General features: G+C 49.8%; 2 protein-coding genes across 4 annotated transcripts in view; one reads left to right on the forward strand and one right to left on the reverse strand.

Moving 5' to 3' along the window:
- frmpd1b (FERM and PDZ domain containing 1b) overlaps positions 1-9,312 on the forward strand; it is a 26,832-nt gene extending 17,520 nt beyond the window's left edge. The window contains exons 10-17 of one of the 2 annotated variants that reach the window (XM_030368721.1): positions 585-704; positions 1,336-1,469; positions 3,259-3,385; positions 3,779-3,871; positions 4,254-4,436; positions 4,901-5,102; positions 5,348-6,352; positions 6,494-9,312. In XM_030368721.1, coding sequence (XP_030224581.1) covers positions 585-704; positions 1,336-1,469; positions 3,259-3,385; positions 3,779-3,871; positions 4,254-4,436; positions 4,901-5,102; positions 5,348-6,352; positions 6,494-9,096 — 4,467 coding nt within the window. In that variant the 3' untranslated portion in view covers positions 9,097-9,312. The remainder of the gene's footprint in view (positions 1-584; positions 705-1,335; positions 1,470-3,258; positions 3,386-3,778; positions 3,872-4,253; positions 4,437-4,900; positions 5,103-5,347; positions 6,353-6,493) is intronic. The other variant, XM_030368722.1, reaches the window with a different exon arrangement.
- A 2,964-nt stretch (positions 9,313-12,276) lies between these two features.
- On the reverse strand, positions 12,277-15,823 carry slc25a51b (solute carrier family 25 member 51b). Of its 2 annotated transcripts, none has more exons than XM_030368648.1 (2): positions 15,680-15,823; positions 12,277-14,776 (listed from the first exon to the last, which is right to left on the reverse strand). In XM_030368648.1, the coding sequence occupies exon 2, from the start codon at positions 14,703-14,705 to the stop codon at positions 13,776-13,778; it is 930 nt and encodes a 309-aa protein (XP_030224508.1). In that variant the 5' UTR covers positions 14,706-14,776; positions 15,680-15,823; the 3' UTR covers positions 12,277-13,775. The 2 variants fall into 2 exon arrangements, with proteins under 2 accessions (XP_030224508.1, XP_030224507.1); XM_030368647.1 differs by having other exon boundaries at positions 15,684-15,821.
- Between the last annotated feature and the right edge of the window lie 131 nt (positions 15,824-15,954).

A 15,954-nucleotide genomic window follows, 5' to 3' on the forward strand; every position in this document is an offset into this window, starting at 1 on the left:
ACACACCCACACACACATGCACACACACACACACACACACACACACACACACACACACACACACACACACACACACACACACACACATGCACACACACATGCAAACACACACACACACATACTCAAACACACACATAAGAACACACATGCACACTAACACAAAAACACACATACATGCACATACATAGACACATTCACACACACACACACACACACACACACACACACACATTCACACATGCACACTCACATACACTTACGTACACCAAGAAAAAGTCAACTCATTTCTTCCCTCGTAACACCGCTCACACATGCACGTGCGCACACACACGCATAAACCCATACTGCTTACATACACCCCCATACACTCCCCACATCACTCCATCTCCCTCCTGGCTCTTTCTTAAAGGGCCACGACACAGAATAGAAGTGATGAAGATGAGCACTGTCCCGGTTGAGGGCGAAGCGAGGCTCGTTGATCAGGACAGCAGACAGACACTGCTGCCTCTTTATTGACCACCGAGGACCTTCGGTTTCATGTTTCCTTGCCCCCTCCCCCCCCCCCCCTCCCCCTCTCTTAACAGGTGGTACAGAAGAAGGACTCCCACGACTACCGCTGTCTGTTCCGGGTGTCCTTCATCCCCAGGGACCCGTCGGACCTGCTGCAGGACGACCCGTCCGCCTTCGAGTACCTCTTCCATCAGGTGAGATGGAGCCCCCCCCCCCCCCCCAGTCTGTCTGCTGCCGCAGGTCCAAGACTCCTCCTCCACACTCGCCTACAACGGGTTGATCATCTATCTTGTTCTTGTTCTTGTTCTTCCTCTTCTTCTTCTTCTTGTCCTCCTTCTCCTCCTCCTCCTACTCCTTAGTCTTCTTCTTCTTCTACTTAGAGAGCGAGAGGGAGAGACCTTCCTTTATTGTCTCACCCTCTCATCTCGTCAGCTGCCCATGAACACAGACCGCTGTATCCATGTTTTCATTTCATGGCAAGAGATTATAATATAATTGTTCATGGTAACTTTTGTTCGAACTGAAGATAAATTAATAAAAAGTAACTCAAAACCCAAATTGAAACCTAAACAACTCTACTAAAGATGTTAAGACCATGTTTTCGACCTTGCATCAGCCAGGGGTTGTATTTAAAAGGAGGAGTACGTTCCTGTATCGTCTGACATTATCTACATCTCAAAGCTGTGGGTGTCTAGACCGGGCCTCATTCCTCTCCATCACGCCATAGTTAAATTTGTTTTTCCGTGGTGTCAGCGGTATGACCAGGCCTGGGCCGGTACCTATACTACCACCCTCCTGTAACTCTGCCACGGTGCCTCTCCGCAGAGTGTCGGGGACGTGCTGCAGGAGCGCTTCGCAGTGGAGATGAAGTGCAACACTGCACTGCGCCTGGCCGCCCTGCACATGCACGAGAGGCTGGCCAGCTGCGGGCAGACACGCACCTCCATCAAGAGCATCACGTGAGTACCCTGGTCCATTATAACTGGATCATGTGTATTGGAGAAATAGTCAGGTATTGGTATCCATTTTCGTATACGGTGAGGCTTGTGTTTCAGCATCGCACAGAGATACAATGCACAAGATGGGATAGCACCACACAACACAACACAACACACACGGAATACACACAGACTGATTAGAAAGAGGGTTCTGGTTGTGGACTAGAGAGGAGGATCATTGAGAGCCAGGATGGCGTTCAGGAACCCTCAGCTGAGTGTTCTGCAGGTCCTGAGAGTTCTGGGGGTTCTGAGGTCTCTGGAGGTTATGAGGATCTTTAGTGTTCAGACGGTTCTGATGGTTCTAAGGGTAGCAGTTCTCAGGATCCGGAGGGTTCTGGGGGTTTTTAGGGCTCTGATGATCCTGAAGGTTCTAATGGTTATGAAGACTCTGAAGGTTCTGATGGTTATGAAGACTCTGAAGGTTCTGATGGTTATGAAGACTCTGAAGGTTCTGATGGTTATGAAGACTCTGAAGGTTCTGATGGTTATGAAGACTCTGAATGTTCTGATGGTTATGAAGACTCTGAAGGTTCTGATGGTTATGAAGACTCTGAAGGTTCTGATGGTTATGAAGACTCTGAAGGTTCTGATGGTTATGAAGACTCTGAAGGTTCTGATGGTTATGAAGACTCTGAAGGTTATGATGGTTATGAAGACTCTGAAGGTTATGATGGTTATGAAGACTCTGAAGGTTCTGACGATTTCCAGCTTTCTGAGGATCCTGAGGGTTCGGATGTTTTCTCAGGGTTCTGATGGTTCTGTGTTTCCTGAGGGTTCTGATGGTTCAGATGGGATCTGAGGTTCTGAGGATCTTAAGGGTTCTTCTGAGGACACTGATTTAAAAAATCTAAAACGCTGCACTGATCGTGGTCCATCCTCCTAGTAGCGGGGCGTCAGACAGATTTGAGACACCTGCATGGTTGACTCACGGCTCTGATGATGCAGTGGGCCTGTCTATTTATAATTCTATTATCTCACAAGGGAAATGTTCCATGAATCACCATCCCCTCTCTACTGCTATCTCTGTGAATCCCTCTCCAAATTCTGTTGCTTTGTCCTTTGCTGAGCGTGAAGCCTTTTACCATTCTCTCATTATAGTTATTCATACCAATCCACAGAAATGTACACTGCTCTTCTGATTTTGGCTCGGGAATATATCTCTATCTTTAGTCACCATACTTAATTCGGCAGATGCTTTTGGAATCTTATGGAACCTGTTATATAAATCAAAACATTGATGAAATCCTAACAAGAGTATACCGTTTCCTTTTGGTATTACTCATTCCTTATTTGTTTGGCACCAATTATTTTCCTCCTCTGCTCCGCTCAACATAAGAACAATTCCTTTTGCAGTACTGACTTTCATTCCCGCATCACAGAATTTCTATTTGCGCCCTACAAACAAGGATGGTAAATGGACTGCATTTATATAGCACTTTTCTAACCAGTAGCCACTCAAATGTCTTGTACAATATTTCTTGTACAACATTCACCCATTCATGCAAATATTCACACACCGACGGCGATCTGAACCATGGAAGGCGTCAGCCAGCTCGTCGGGAGCAGTTAGGGTGAGGTGTCTTGCTCAGGGACACCATGAAATAGCAACCTTCGGGATCGAACTAGCAACCTTCCGGTTACCATCCAACCCGCTCTACCTCCGGAGCCACATGCCGCCCAGGATGCTGTGAATTCAGTTATTTACCAGCGAGTGAGACCTTTGTTCTTGCCTTTTCCCCGGGGTTGGCAGGAAGGAGTTTGGGCTGGACAGCTTCATCTCCCCCACGCTGCTCAGCAACATGAGGGAGAAGGACCTGAGGAAGGCCATCGGCTACCACATGAAGAAGATCCAGGCGCTGCTGGAGCCCCGGCAGAAGGTAGGCCCCACCGTGCACTGGGGCTAAAGGGCTGTGGAGAGGAGGCCCCACCGTGTACTGGGGCTAAAGGGCTGTGGAGAGGAGACGCTTTAATGTTTTAGACCAAACTCAGAACATCCCTGGGGTTCAACGAAGGGACGACGCAGAGCCCTACTTTGTAGAGTTGGTGGATGATGGAGAGGCCGAATGAAAATGAATGATTAATGACAGAAGAAAGCAGAAAGTAAAAGAAAAACGCCTTCTAGCACAATAAAAGTATGAGTAGACACTAGACAGCTATAGTGTCTTTTGACAGGAGATTCCGTGTTATAATTCACCAGCGTTCCTAAATTGCCTTCCTCCATTTTTGTCCTCTGGGTTGTCCATCTCCCTGTTCCTCTCCCCCTCTCCCAGGTGATACCGTCCCCACAGGCCCGGCTGGCCTACCTCACCCAGCTGGGAGAGCTCATTTCCTACGGAGGGCGGTCTTACACGGCGACCATGATGGTAGGGTAATTCATAAATTCAGCTCTGTATAAGGATAATCAACAGGATTGGATTGGGCGTTATTCAACTACACACTTTCTTGTGAAAGCGACAATATCAGATTTATTTTTGAGTTGATATTTGGTTTGTAGACATTTCATATGACAAGGAACAATGATAAACTAAGGCAATAGTGATAAATAATTATGAATATAAACACAGTCTGTATAAACTATTTAAAACAAAATTAGGGCAGTGTGAGTGACAGGTCTTGAGAAACAAGGAAAGTTACTCCAACTTTCAGTTTCTATTGCCTTGAACTTGATTAACCTCCCCTTTAGAACCTGATAACGTTCTCCATGTTGCCCCCCCCCCCCCCCCCCCCCCCCCCCCCTACTCCCAGCTCCAAGACAGGGAGGCGCTGGTCAGTCTACTGGTGGGGGCCAAGTACGGCATGAGCCAGGTCATCAACCACAAGCTGCACATGATCTCCACGCTGGTGGAGTTCAGCAGCATCAGCCGGGTGGAGCTGCTGTCCGAGTCGGACAAAGTCAGCCTGCTGCGCATCTCCCTGCACGACATGAAGGTACGACGTTGTGCAAGGGACGCAACCGACCCCGTCTCCAGATAACACAGCTCTCAGACGACACACACCTATGTTTACTGCACTGACTACTAACTGGCTTTTTTCACTGCACTCTTTTGCTTCAGCTTAAAAGTATTTGTACATAAAGGATCAAATCACACAGCTCAATACAACGACTTGTCCGAATCAGTTCGACCCATGGAGAAAAACACCACAAAAAGGCTATTTTAAGGGAAGCATAATAGCCGCAGTGAAAAGGTTACCTCACACACTTCTGCTTCTTGTTTCCACAAAGAGACGTTCAACAAGGCTTCAGTTGGCTCAGATGACTCAACCATGTGCCGTGTTTGTTCTTCCTCTCTCCCTCTCACTCCACCCTTTCCTGCCTTCCCTTCCGCTTGAATCAACCCACCTTTTGCCTTCTCTTTTTTTGCAAACTGCCGGCCTCCCCCCCCTTTCCTCAGCCATTTGCCTTACTCATGGACTCTTTGGCCGCAAAAGACCTAGCATGTCTGCTGGGAGGCTACTGCAGGCTCCTGGTGGAACCCACTGTCAATGTCTTCCGTCCGGGGCGCCCCAAAGTGCGGGTGCACCGGATCCCTGCAGAGGAAGGTGTGTGTGGGAGGTTCGCCGTTATAGAGGGCGTGTGCTATGAGTCCCTATCAAGTGAGCAAAAACTGTTTAAATTAAATTACTCACCACCAAGGCCTTAGACGCTCGTAGACCTAGCTAGAACGCACGTGATCCAGTGAGGGAAAACAGTTACAGAACGCGGTGTTTGTTAATGCTATTGCTTTGCATGCACTGTGTTTTGTCACGCATTAGCCAAAATCCGCCGAAATGAGCGTACCTTAAATCGCTCGTCTTCGGCCTCTGCCGGTTTCTGTGTCCATGTCCCCGGGGGTTGCTAGGTTACGTGTCCCGCTGCTGCAGCGACTCGGACGACTCTTCGGACGAGGACTACCCGATGGAGGGGCAGGGCGGCCAGCCGCGGGACCCGGCGAGCCAGGACTGGGAGGAGAGGAGGAGGGCGGAGGAGCAGAAGAGGAGAGAGGAGGAGAGGAAGGAGCGGGAGGCCAACGACGGCAAACAGGAAGTGAGGATCATAGTGACGTCGGAGAGTAGGCAGGAAGGAGAGCAGGAGGAAGGCGCCACGGGCAGCGGCGCCGGCCTCCCCGGCGACCCGGACGAGGAGACGGGCCGGGAGTCGCCGTGGTACCACACCGACCCCCGGGTCACCAGCAGCTTCTCCAGCCTGTCCAGCGGCTCCATCAGCACCGCCCTGGAGGAGAGCGGCTCCGGAGCCAGACCCCCGTCCCGCCTGGAGGCCCTCCGCAGCCAGCGGGCCGGCGAGGGGCTGGCCACCCTGGACGTCCACCACCCCTACATCCTGGACCCCCAGCGGCCCCCAGCGGAGGGTCAGGACCCCGCCCGGGCCCTGAGACCCACCAACCTCAATTACCGCGGCAACGACAACGCCTGCCTGTGCTTCGCCGACCTCTCCAAGGGGGACTTCCTGTCCAGTCCGTCGGGTGCCACCACCGACGACGACGACGATGAGGACGACGAGGACGAGGACGACGAAGACGAGGCAGCGGGGCAGCTCAGGCGTATCTCGAGGATCCCCAGCTGTAAGGATCTCCGGATGATCGACAACATCCCGTTCGAGAAGTCGCTGAGTAGCAAAACGAAAAAGAAAATGCCGCCCAGAGTCCCAGTGAGGACCAGTTCAATCCCGGGCAATAAACCAGACCTCAAGCCAGCGGAGCATCGTCTGTCTGCGACCGAGGAGGGACTCTTCCTCACTCCGTCACCCAATCCTAAACCAGCACTGGGGGGCAAAGAGGTCTCAGAGTCTGAGGATGAGTTCTTCGATGCACAAGAGAGAATTACCCCCCCAGTTCCAGACCTTTCAGGTACGTTTTATTTCATAGGATTTATTTCTGCTATGCTTAAAGATCTTAGATAGATTTTTTTGTTTAAATGTACAGTTATCAAGATCATGCTTTGAAGTTTAAAATAAACATTTAATTCCTCTATTTATACTTTTTTCCTAGAATCAGAAATGGCTGACAGGAAGAATGCGAATCGGCTGAGTGGGACCTGGAACGGCTCTGTGCCGCTGAAAGAACCTTCTTCATCAAACGGCAAGAGGCCTGCATCCTCTAAGAGCAAATCAGGAGGAATGATCCATAAAACCCCACCAGAAACACTTCCCAAACAGCCGGCTTCACAGAGGTCATCGCAGAAAGCCGAAGCCAAGGTCAAACCCCCGCTGGCACCCAAGCCCCAGCTTCTGCCCAAACCCCAAAACGTCCCCCCCAGGTCTCCTCAACATGGCCGCTCTTACGCCCAATGCAACGGGGAGGCCTCTGGCCGTCACTCCTCAGAGCTCCTTGAGATGGAGCCGGAAACAATGGAGTTTAAGTCGGTCACCTCTGGAGGCCTGCCCCTCTCCTCGCCGCTGGTTACTGCAGTGCGGCGCAGCCAGCAGACGCATCCGATCCCCTCTAATCCAACACAACCGAGAGGCAAAACGCAAGAGAACGGCGTCAAACTAGACAACCGGCCAACACTGGATAACCAGCAGATACAGGGGAATAAATCGAGTGTCGTTTTCAATGACAACATTAATGTAGCTGATGTGAATGGAACATCTAAAGTCGAAGGGAAGAGCAATGGGCATGGGCCGTCCAGGGATACGCAGGCACTTGTGAAAGGTGGCGATCATCCGGCCAAGAAGAGGCAACCCCCCTTGCCGCCAATATTGTTCTCTAACTTTAAGCAGCCTCCTCCAGTGTCCCCTAAACCCATGTCCCCCATTGATCGCGACCGGTGCCCTCTCTCCCTCCCAGCCAGCACTCCTGTCTCCCCAAGTGATCCGATGAAAGTCTTCAAGGATGGCCTCACCCCTCCCAACGGCATCCACCCTTGGAGTAGCCGCAACGGCAGCGTCCAGTCAGGACCCAGGAGGGTCTCCCTGAGCCATGAGAGCCTGTCGCCCAAGAACGCAGACGCCCCTCTGAGCCTCACCACCTCCCTCACCTCGTCCTCCTCCAAGGGGATGGGGGTGATGGAAGGCAGGGAACCAGGGAGGTCCGGGTCTGGGTCCGACCTGAGGACCAGCTCCTCCAGCCTGGGAGGCCGGCTGCCCGCGTCCGCCCTGAGGGGCAGGATCCAAGCCCTGCCCTGGTACATGACCCGTTCCCAGGAGATCCTGGGCACTCTGGACTATCCCTCCACCACCTCCATCAACGGGGACACGTCGGGCTTCGGCTCCGGGCTGTCGGTGGCCAGCGGGGCGTCGGACCTGAACAAGACCCCCGTCAAGGACAAGGACGCCGCGGCTCCGAAGACCACCGGGAAGGGGAAGGACCTGGAGGAAGGGGCGGAGGTTGTCATAGCAACCATCAAAGAGGCCCAACAGGTGACCTCGCTCATGAGGAGGGCCAGCGAGACCAACGGGTCGCACTCAAACCTGAGCCTCAAGGACAACGGTTCCCACGGTGACGGCGTTTCCTCAGAGCAGCCCCAGTCGCGGCCCCACTCGGGGGTAGGGTTAGGGGGCGTGCCCAGTATCCCCATCGGGGGGGACTCTCCGTCCTCGTCAGTGGCCGAGGGAACCCCCCCGCAGCCGTCCAAAGAGGCCTGCGGCTGCCGCACCGTCTACGCCAACTGCTTCAGCGGCGACGCCGAGGAGGGCGTGGGCTTCGACGAGGAACTCACTATTTACGAGTTCTCCCGTCGAACGCGGCCCAAGCCGCCGCGACCGCCCGTGGTCCCGTCGCCGACCTCCACCTCTCCCTCGCCCAACCCGACCATTTTGTCCCTGCTCAAGGACAACCCGCGGCCGCTCTCCACCTTCTCCACCGCCTCCGCTGAGCTCAGCCCCCTGGTCTCACACCCGGCCTCCCCCACGCACGGATTCAGCGGTCCCCTTCGCTCCCTGTCCAACAAGCGCTACGGTGGACTGAAGGGCGGGTTCGCCTCGCTGCGTCAAGATATCGACCAACTTCTACTGGTGTTGGAGAGGGGGACGGTGGACTGGGCACAGCAGGTACCAAGCACGGATCCAACCCAGGACAAGACAGCCAGGCAAGCCGGCTCTGAGGGCGACGACATCCCATCACTGCTCCCGAAATGTCCTGGACAGGGCACCGCTTTCATGAGCGAGGCGGAACGAAGTCTCCTCCAGGCCGAGGCGCGGAGGTTAGCGACCGGCTGCCAGCGAGCCACGCGGGTGGGCTGGGCGCCTGATGAGGCGCTGCGGTCCTTATCCAACAGCTTCAGCGCGCTGGTCCAGCTGTCTGCGGCCTGCCTGCGGGCCCACCCCTGCCCGGGCTGCGAGGTCTGCCACAACGGGGGCTTTTCCGAAGACATGGAGGACGAAGGCGAGGAGACCTTGGACAAGCTGAAGGAGATAGTGGGTCTCTACCGGGAGTTTGTCGGCGATGTGGAGACCGCCGGGACCAGCGTTGGGGTGGGAGCACGGAGCGGTCTCACCGGGACCGGTCTGGGACAGGGGGACGGCGAGGGGGTGAGGCTGCTGGCTAAACGTTGCACGGTTCTCATCTCGTCTGTTTTCGCCCTCACACAACTCTTCCGCACACGCTCACCAGACACCTCAGAGGCTCCTAGCCATGCACCTCTGAACTTCTGACCTCCGAACTTTGAACTCTTCCCTGTGGACTGTAAAGGCCGGAATAAACAGAAAGTGACAAGAAGAAAGGGCTGAATGAATCGACTGCTATTTAGCACAGAGATCTGGTTTGGGATTTCCATGTTATTGTACAGTAAGTGCCATGCACATAGAAATCTCACACACATAAACACACGCACACACAAACACACTTACACCATCTCTAAAACACACAAACACAAACACACACACACAGCTCCCAACTGAAAAGAGGAACTTCCATTGATTGTCCTCTTCTCGGACTGATAAGGACTATGCATTTGTAAATATGAATTTTATAACTATCTTACAACTCTCTTATTTTATGATACAATATGTGTATGTATGTAAGTATGAATTACCCACGTATGTATTTATGTATTTATTTTTAGAGATATTTGTACAATGATCTGTAAGGTTTCTCTTGAAGTCATTAATATGTTTTATTTTTCCTTGTTCATGTGTCATGCATCAAAACATGGAATTTTCTACCTCCCTTCCTATTGGCTACAGTCGGTTTAGGAACAGAAACAGTATTATTTTGTGTTTTGCTTTAAGTGTTCCTCACCTCCACTTAAAGGCGGATTCGTTAATAAGTTTTGGTATTTTGTATCTTACAGGGAAAATACAACGTATTATGGCGTACCAGTTTCAAAACCGAATATCTCAACCCTTTTGGTTTGTACACAAATAATGGTGCCACCTTTTAAAACATTTATTTATACTTTTTAAAAGATTTGCCAATTATCATAAATCTATACCGTGACGTGGTATAGCACTTTTGTTACAGATTGCACCTTTTTTAGAGAGCCTTCACTTTATTTTTGTCCTACTACCGGCTCCTGACTGACTTGTGAGCGAATGCCTCTGAAAACGTCCCTCAAAACGGTGTAAGCAGTAAAATACAAGTAGACATTGATTCATCCAAAGGACTACTACTCTATTTTTTCAGTGTGGGATGTGTGCATGGGCCAGTGAGAGGTTAACACCGCGAGGAGCTTATTAATGTTGTTTGTAAAAAAATCAAAAGAGGTTACAGGCGAAAATATGTTCTCGTCAAGGCACAAAGCTGACTGTTAAACTTAACCTAGATGTAGCAAATATCCAAAGTCTTAAAACACTGAGCCACAAACGTTGTGCTTGACAATTTCGCAACATCTGAGTGCACACTCATTAGATAACACAACGATCAAGTGATTGACTGCTTTATGTTGGAGTCAGACCTGTATACATATATTTATGGACACACTGTATGTTTAGATCCTAGTCCGCTCATCCTTAGTTTATGGCTATGCAAACATAAGCAACCTTCCCCCTGAATATAATTTAAATGTTTTTTTTGTGTTTTAATTAAACAAAGAAAACAGCATCTTCGATATGTTTGTCTCTGATGCTATGGAGACCTCTGTTTGGAATGATTGTCTTGGTCTTGGTTCTAGTACTAACTGCATTACAGATTGCAACGTTATGCAAAGTTGCATGGCATTAATGATTTTTAATAACGACTTCTGTCTATTTTGTCTGTGAAACTGTCAGTAAAAGAGTGATATTGCTTGATCGGTTTGCTTATGCACAGTTTCCAGTAATGAACTCATCTGTGTCACATGATACCCACTTGTTAATTACCCAAGAGAAGGTCTCAGAATCGTCACCCCTGGCACAAAGTAGATCAAAACATGACCAATTTGAACTTAGTCAACATTAGTGGTTTGTCAGAGACAATGAAAGACTTATTTAAATCCCCTGAAATGCTGAGGGGCAAAAAAGGAAATGCTCTGTTCTTTCTTTGAAGGAAAAGGCCTACAGATATGGCTGTTTACCGCTCTTTAATGCAAAGGACTGCTACATCCGCTTGCTAGTTTCCTTGTAGGATGAATGGAAGAGGACCTCAGACACAACCTGTTCATTAAGCAGAACTTAATGAACGTCTTAGAAAAAAGCTTCCAAGTCTGGACCCCCCCCCCCCCCCCCCCCCCCGTTGTTCTTCTATAGGTAAAGTGAAAGTGTAACAAAACATTTAATATTTGTAAGGCTTTTTTTTTTTTCATCTTTCATACCCAACACAAATAACACTGATGTACCAAGAAATGTATGTAATGTAAGAAAATAAACCACACATTAACAAAAACATAATAGCGGGTGGTGTTTGACTTCATTTACTGACGACCATTGTGATAAAAACCTGCCGAGTTCAACTGCTGGTTGCTGTAGTTTTCTCCATAGGCGTCCAGAAAGCTGCCAAGTTCTTGAAGACATGTTGATACCCCTCACATTCCTGCAAACTGACACTGTACTTGTGTAAACAGCAGACAGGCAGCATACAGGCCTATTATCCTAAGATGGATTTGCACAGCCTACATTGACTTAAGGATTTGTGTGTATGTATCCACCACTTCTTATTATATACTTCCTTCCATTAGGGTGCAGAGTGTAGTTCTACGTGCATGCTCTCTTTGGGTGTGTGCAGGAGTGCCAAGGCAGGTTTGGGATTAACCTCTGGAACAGCAGTCCTACATTATAGCAGATGTTCTAGGGGGAGACGGCACAGAGTCTAGGACAGAACCAGAACTTCAAGTGGGGACTGGTCTTGTTTCCTGTCTGCCATCAGACTGTGATTTGTGAGACCAGTCTAACATCAATGCAATCGTTTTGCTGTATTAATAGAAGAAATTATCCAATGACAGCCATTTCAACGGATCTAAGAGGAGCGGTGCCAGCAGCAGTTGAGCTATCTCCAGACCAAGCTCCACTTGTCAGATTGCCTTGACCTTAATCTGATCATGAACACAGTCTAAGTTCTTAACACCGCTGGCCTGGCAGAGACACGTTGACCGCTGCCAGCTGGACAACAGCTTTTGTGGATCAAATTCAAAATAGATATAGGATATGGGCACTTCATTATTGCACCACCAATGGCTTTTAAATGTGTAAGTGTGTTGTTGTGTTGTTGTCAATGTCACAATCATACAAAAGTGTGATTTTGACAGACTTTCTTGCATGGTTTATGTGTATGTTTCAATAAGGGCAACACATATATCAAGTAAGGTAAGAATGCACAATAGGTGCAGCGTTGAGCCCCTATAGAGAAGGGTGTGACAGGAAGTGGAGCATAGGTCACTAAACACAAATGGAGATCCTTTAATAGAAATAGATGACAACACATTTTTGTGCTATTTATTTTTATTCAATACATTGCTGTGATTGAGATATATGAATTGATATATGTAGTTAATCAGATACTAACTGTAAGCAATCCATCACTATTTCTATTGAACTTTGAATTAAGCTCAGAGCCTTCAGTCAGTTAAGATATTTGAAAAATCTCCTCAAAACCCGCGCTTTTGTAGAAAACGTAAAACAATACTCGGAAGTCACGATTACACATGCATTTGATGTCATCTCGTTTTTGGTATTAGTGCAGCGTTGTTCATTATCCTGCAGCAAGCCGCAGCCAGCCGAAATACTTAGACACACTTGTGCTTACCAGGGTGGGAGTAACAAATAGATGGGTCACAAGGTCTGGTGAAACGGCAGCTGGAGCCCTGTGTGCCACTGAATATGAACCTCTCTCTCCATCACCCTCCAGCCTCTCCTCACTGGGCTGTCACATCCGGAGTGAACTACAGTCTGGCGGCTGCCTCTACTCAGGCTTGAAATCTGAGCCCATTATGTCAGCAGGAGTTACAGGCAGGGAGGAGAGCGAGCGAGCACAGAATATAAGGGGGAATACGGAGCGAGAGAGCAAAAGCAACAACGTGTAATGGAAGCAGGACAAATCTGCTCGCATTCGGACTGGTTCCAAATAAAGTATGTAATATATCAAATATTATTGAACAACTGCAGGTGAAAAATCAAAACAAAATTAAGTGTCAAGAGTGGCAAAGCAATTTAGCATTGTCATTAGACAGAATATCGTGAATCAATGTCTGCAAATATATGTGTCTTTACAGTTAAAATCAGGTTCTGGGCTATACATCAATGTATATTTTACAAACGTATACATCAGTGGGCACTTGGTCAAAACTTAAATACACAACCACACTGGCAGTAGCACTTAGGATAAGAAACTAGGACAGACACTGTTTGACAAAAACAATTCAATATTTAGTCTGATTGGCATAGATGTGTGAAAATGGGAACGTTTTATTAGAATGGATGATGGGGTTCATCAATACATTTGTTATGCTGATTTTGTTCGGTGGCATGGTAGGTCGCAACTTTGCACAGCAACTGATCTTGGTCAAATTGAAACAAAACAACTCAACAAACACACAAAGTAGAAACTAATCCTTGAGATTTCTGACAAATGCCTGAAAGAATTTTTCTCCCAAAATGAATGCAGGCCCAGAGGGTCTAATGTAGGCTATGTCAATTGGACCCTTGAACACGATATTTTCGGTTATTCAGGCTTAAGCACGTGTCATTTAAATTCCGCAACAATAGCAAAATGTAATAATGGCAGTTACGTTCTTTCCCCCTGAATGTTGTCTTCCCTAAGTCGTGGAACCCCAACTTTGAACTTCTGTTGTGTTCGGACAAACCTCAATGCTTCCTGCGTTGGACCCGAGGCCACACCTCCTTTCAATCAACTGTCAACTCCACACCTTGTTCTGAATCACTTCCCTTCCATCCTCACCCGACCCTCACCCCGGGCCCGCCGCTCACATGACCTTAAGCAGCAGCTCGTAGGTGGCATTGATGATGCCCCAGGAGATGAGCGAGCGGTGGTAGTTGAGCTGGGCTCCGCGGAACAACTTGGCCACGCTGCCGCCCCTCTCCCGCCACACCGTCTGCAGCACCTCGCCGCACGACCGGAACTCCCCGCCCACCTGCGACTGCGCCCGCGACTTCACCACGTTCAGCGGGTAGAACATGATCCCCAGGCCGGCGCCCAGCACGCCGCCGCACACAAAGTCGATGGTGATGTGGCCAAGCCCGCTGGAGGCCTGCGGCAGCTGCTCCTTGATGGGCCCCCGCAGCCCGAAGAAGAGCACGTTGCTGGGCCCGTTGCGCAGCAGCACGGGCACCAGGCCCCGGTAGCACTCGCGGACGCCGTGCTCGCTCAGAAGCGTCCGGAAGGTGTGGAACGTGTTGTTGAAGCGTCCGTGGTGCCGGTGGTCCTGCAGCAGAGTCTGCACGCGCTCAAACGGTGTGAGGATGGCCTCCGTGGTCCCGGCCAGCGCCGCGGCGAAGCTCCGCGTGAACAGCTCCGGCACGCCCGTGTTGACCGCCCGGTCCAGCAGCAGCCGGGAGAAGTCCTCGTACAGGCCGAACATGATGGCCACCGTGGTGCTCTTCTGCAGCAGCGGGGGCAGCAGGCCCCGGTACAGGTTCCTCATGCCGTCCCTCTGGAGCTGGCGCACCGCCTCCACCGCCAGCACGCCGTGCAGCTGCTGGCGGAACAGCACCTTCTGGACGGGGAACGTGATCACGATGTTGGTGAAGGCCGCGATGGAGCCGCACGCGTAGTGCTTCCCATGCGGCCCGAGCCAGGTGCCCAGGCCCCCCGCAGGCAGCAGGGAGCTGCATCCTTCACCCAGGGCGCCCTGGGACTGAGGGACTGGCTTTGGGTCCATGGTCGTAACAGCCATAGACGGCTAACCCCACCACAACCTGGGTTTACTCCTCAGCATCACGTCTGCGCATCACAGCGTTGGGAACCCTGTTAAGACATCACCATGAGTGACGTGTTATTATTATTATGATATTGAAATATAATACAGATGTTATATCATTGTTTTTGGTCGAACATTTATTTTAAAATGTATACATAGTAGTGAAACGTCGGGTCAATAATGTGCATGGGCAACGACAACGTATCCAGGACATCACTATTCATATATATGGTATATGAATAAGCTTAACGTACATACAGCAATGTGTTTGCTTTAAAATAGCCTCATTCTATTTTTGACGTCTCATGTGTGTCGGACAGCATAAAGGTTCATTGGAGGTCAAGGATCAGCCGCCTACAGCGAGCATTACGTTGCAAAAATGATCAAAGTGGGTGGTCGGTCTTTCAAAACGTGAACAAATGACCACGATCGTTCGTTCTCCCTAAGGTGTGTGCAGGGGAACACGGAAACACCGAGATAACCCGACTGCTTTAAACACACGATACGCCCTTTTACCAGGCCCCGAATATCTCTGCACTTCAGGATTGAGTTGGCCAGCGTGCTGACAAGTCCAACGATCCACCACCACTAAACCAGCCGTCTGAAGCGACCCAAGGGCAGTGCAAGGCCAGTCCAGGAACATGGGGTGTTGTTGGCATGACAGATCCTCCGCCCATTCAAACATGAGCTAACAGCTAAGCTGCTAGCACCTTAGCAGGCATAAATACATGTCTGGGTGCCCAACTAGGAACTGTAGTGATATATAAACGAACGCTGCGTTGAATCCTGTCCCTAAATGAAGGTCAATCATGGGTATTTTACATTTAAAACACGTATCTGTGCGGGCCTGTACTGTAAGCAGCAGGGAGCCTTGACGTATGGGCACTAGGAAGGATCAGCGGACGGTTTGAAAGGCCAGATTCGGACTATTTTAATAAATCAGACTTTACTTGCCGTGTACTATGAGATATGTCCTCCGACTTTACACGCAGAAGGTTGTTGGTACACAGCTGTCCTGGCCAGCGGTACAGATCGTGTCCTCAGTGCCCTGGCTACTGACAGCGCATTTCCGGCGCATGCGCAACTCTTCAGGTGTGGGCACAGGATGACATGTTTTTCTTTGCCGCTTTTTCGTCACTTGTTTTTATTTATTTTATTTATAGACAATTCTAACATAGAGATAACCCTCGTTGTATATATATAAATATGTATAACAATAAATATG

The sequence above is a fragment of the Gadus morhua genome, chromosome 10 (genome assembly GCF_902167405.1).
Source record: "Gadus morhua chromosome 10, gadMor3.0, whole genome shotgun sequence".
Taxonomy (NCBI): Eukaryota; Metazoa; Chordata; class Actinopteri; order Gadiformes; family Gadidae; genus Gadus; species Gadus morhua.

What these genes read in the sequence shown, in the direction of transcription:
- slc25a51b (XM_030368648.1), bottom strand. Translation starts at nt 14,705, where the DNA reads ATGGCTGTTACGACCATGGACCCAAAGCCAGTCCCTCAGTCCCAGGGC.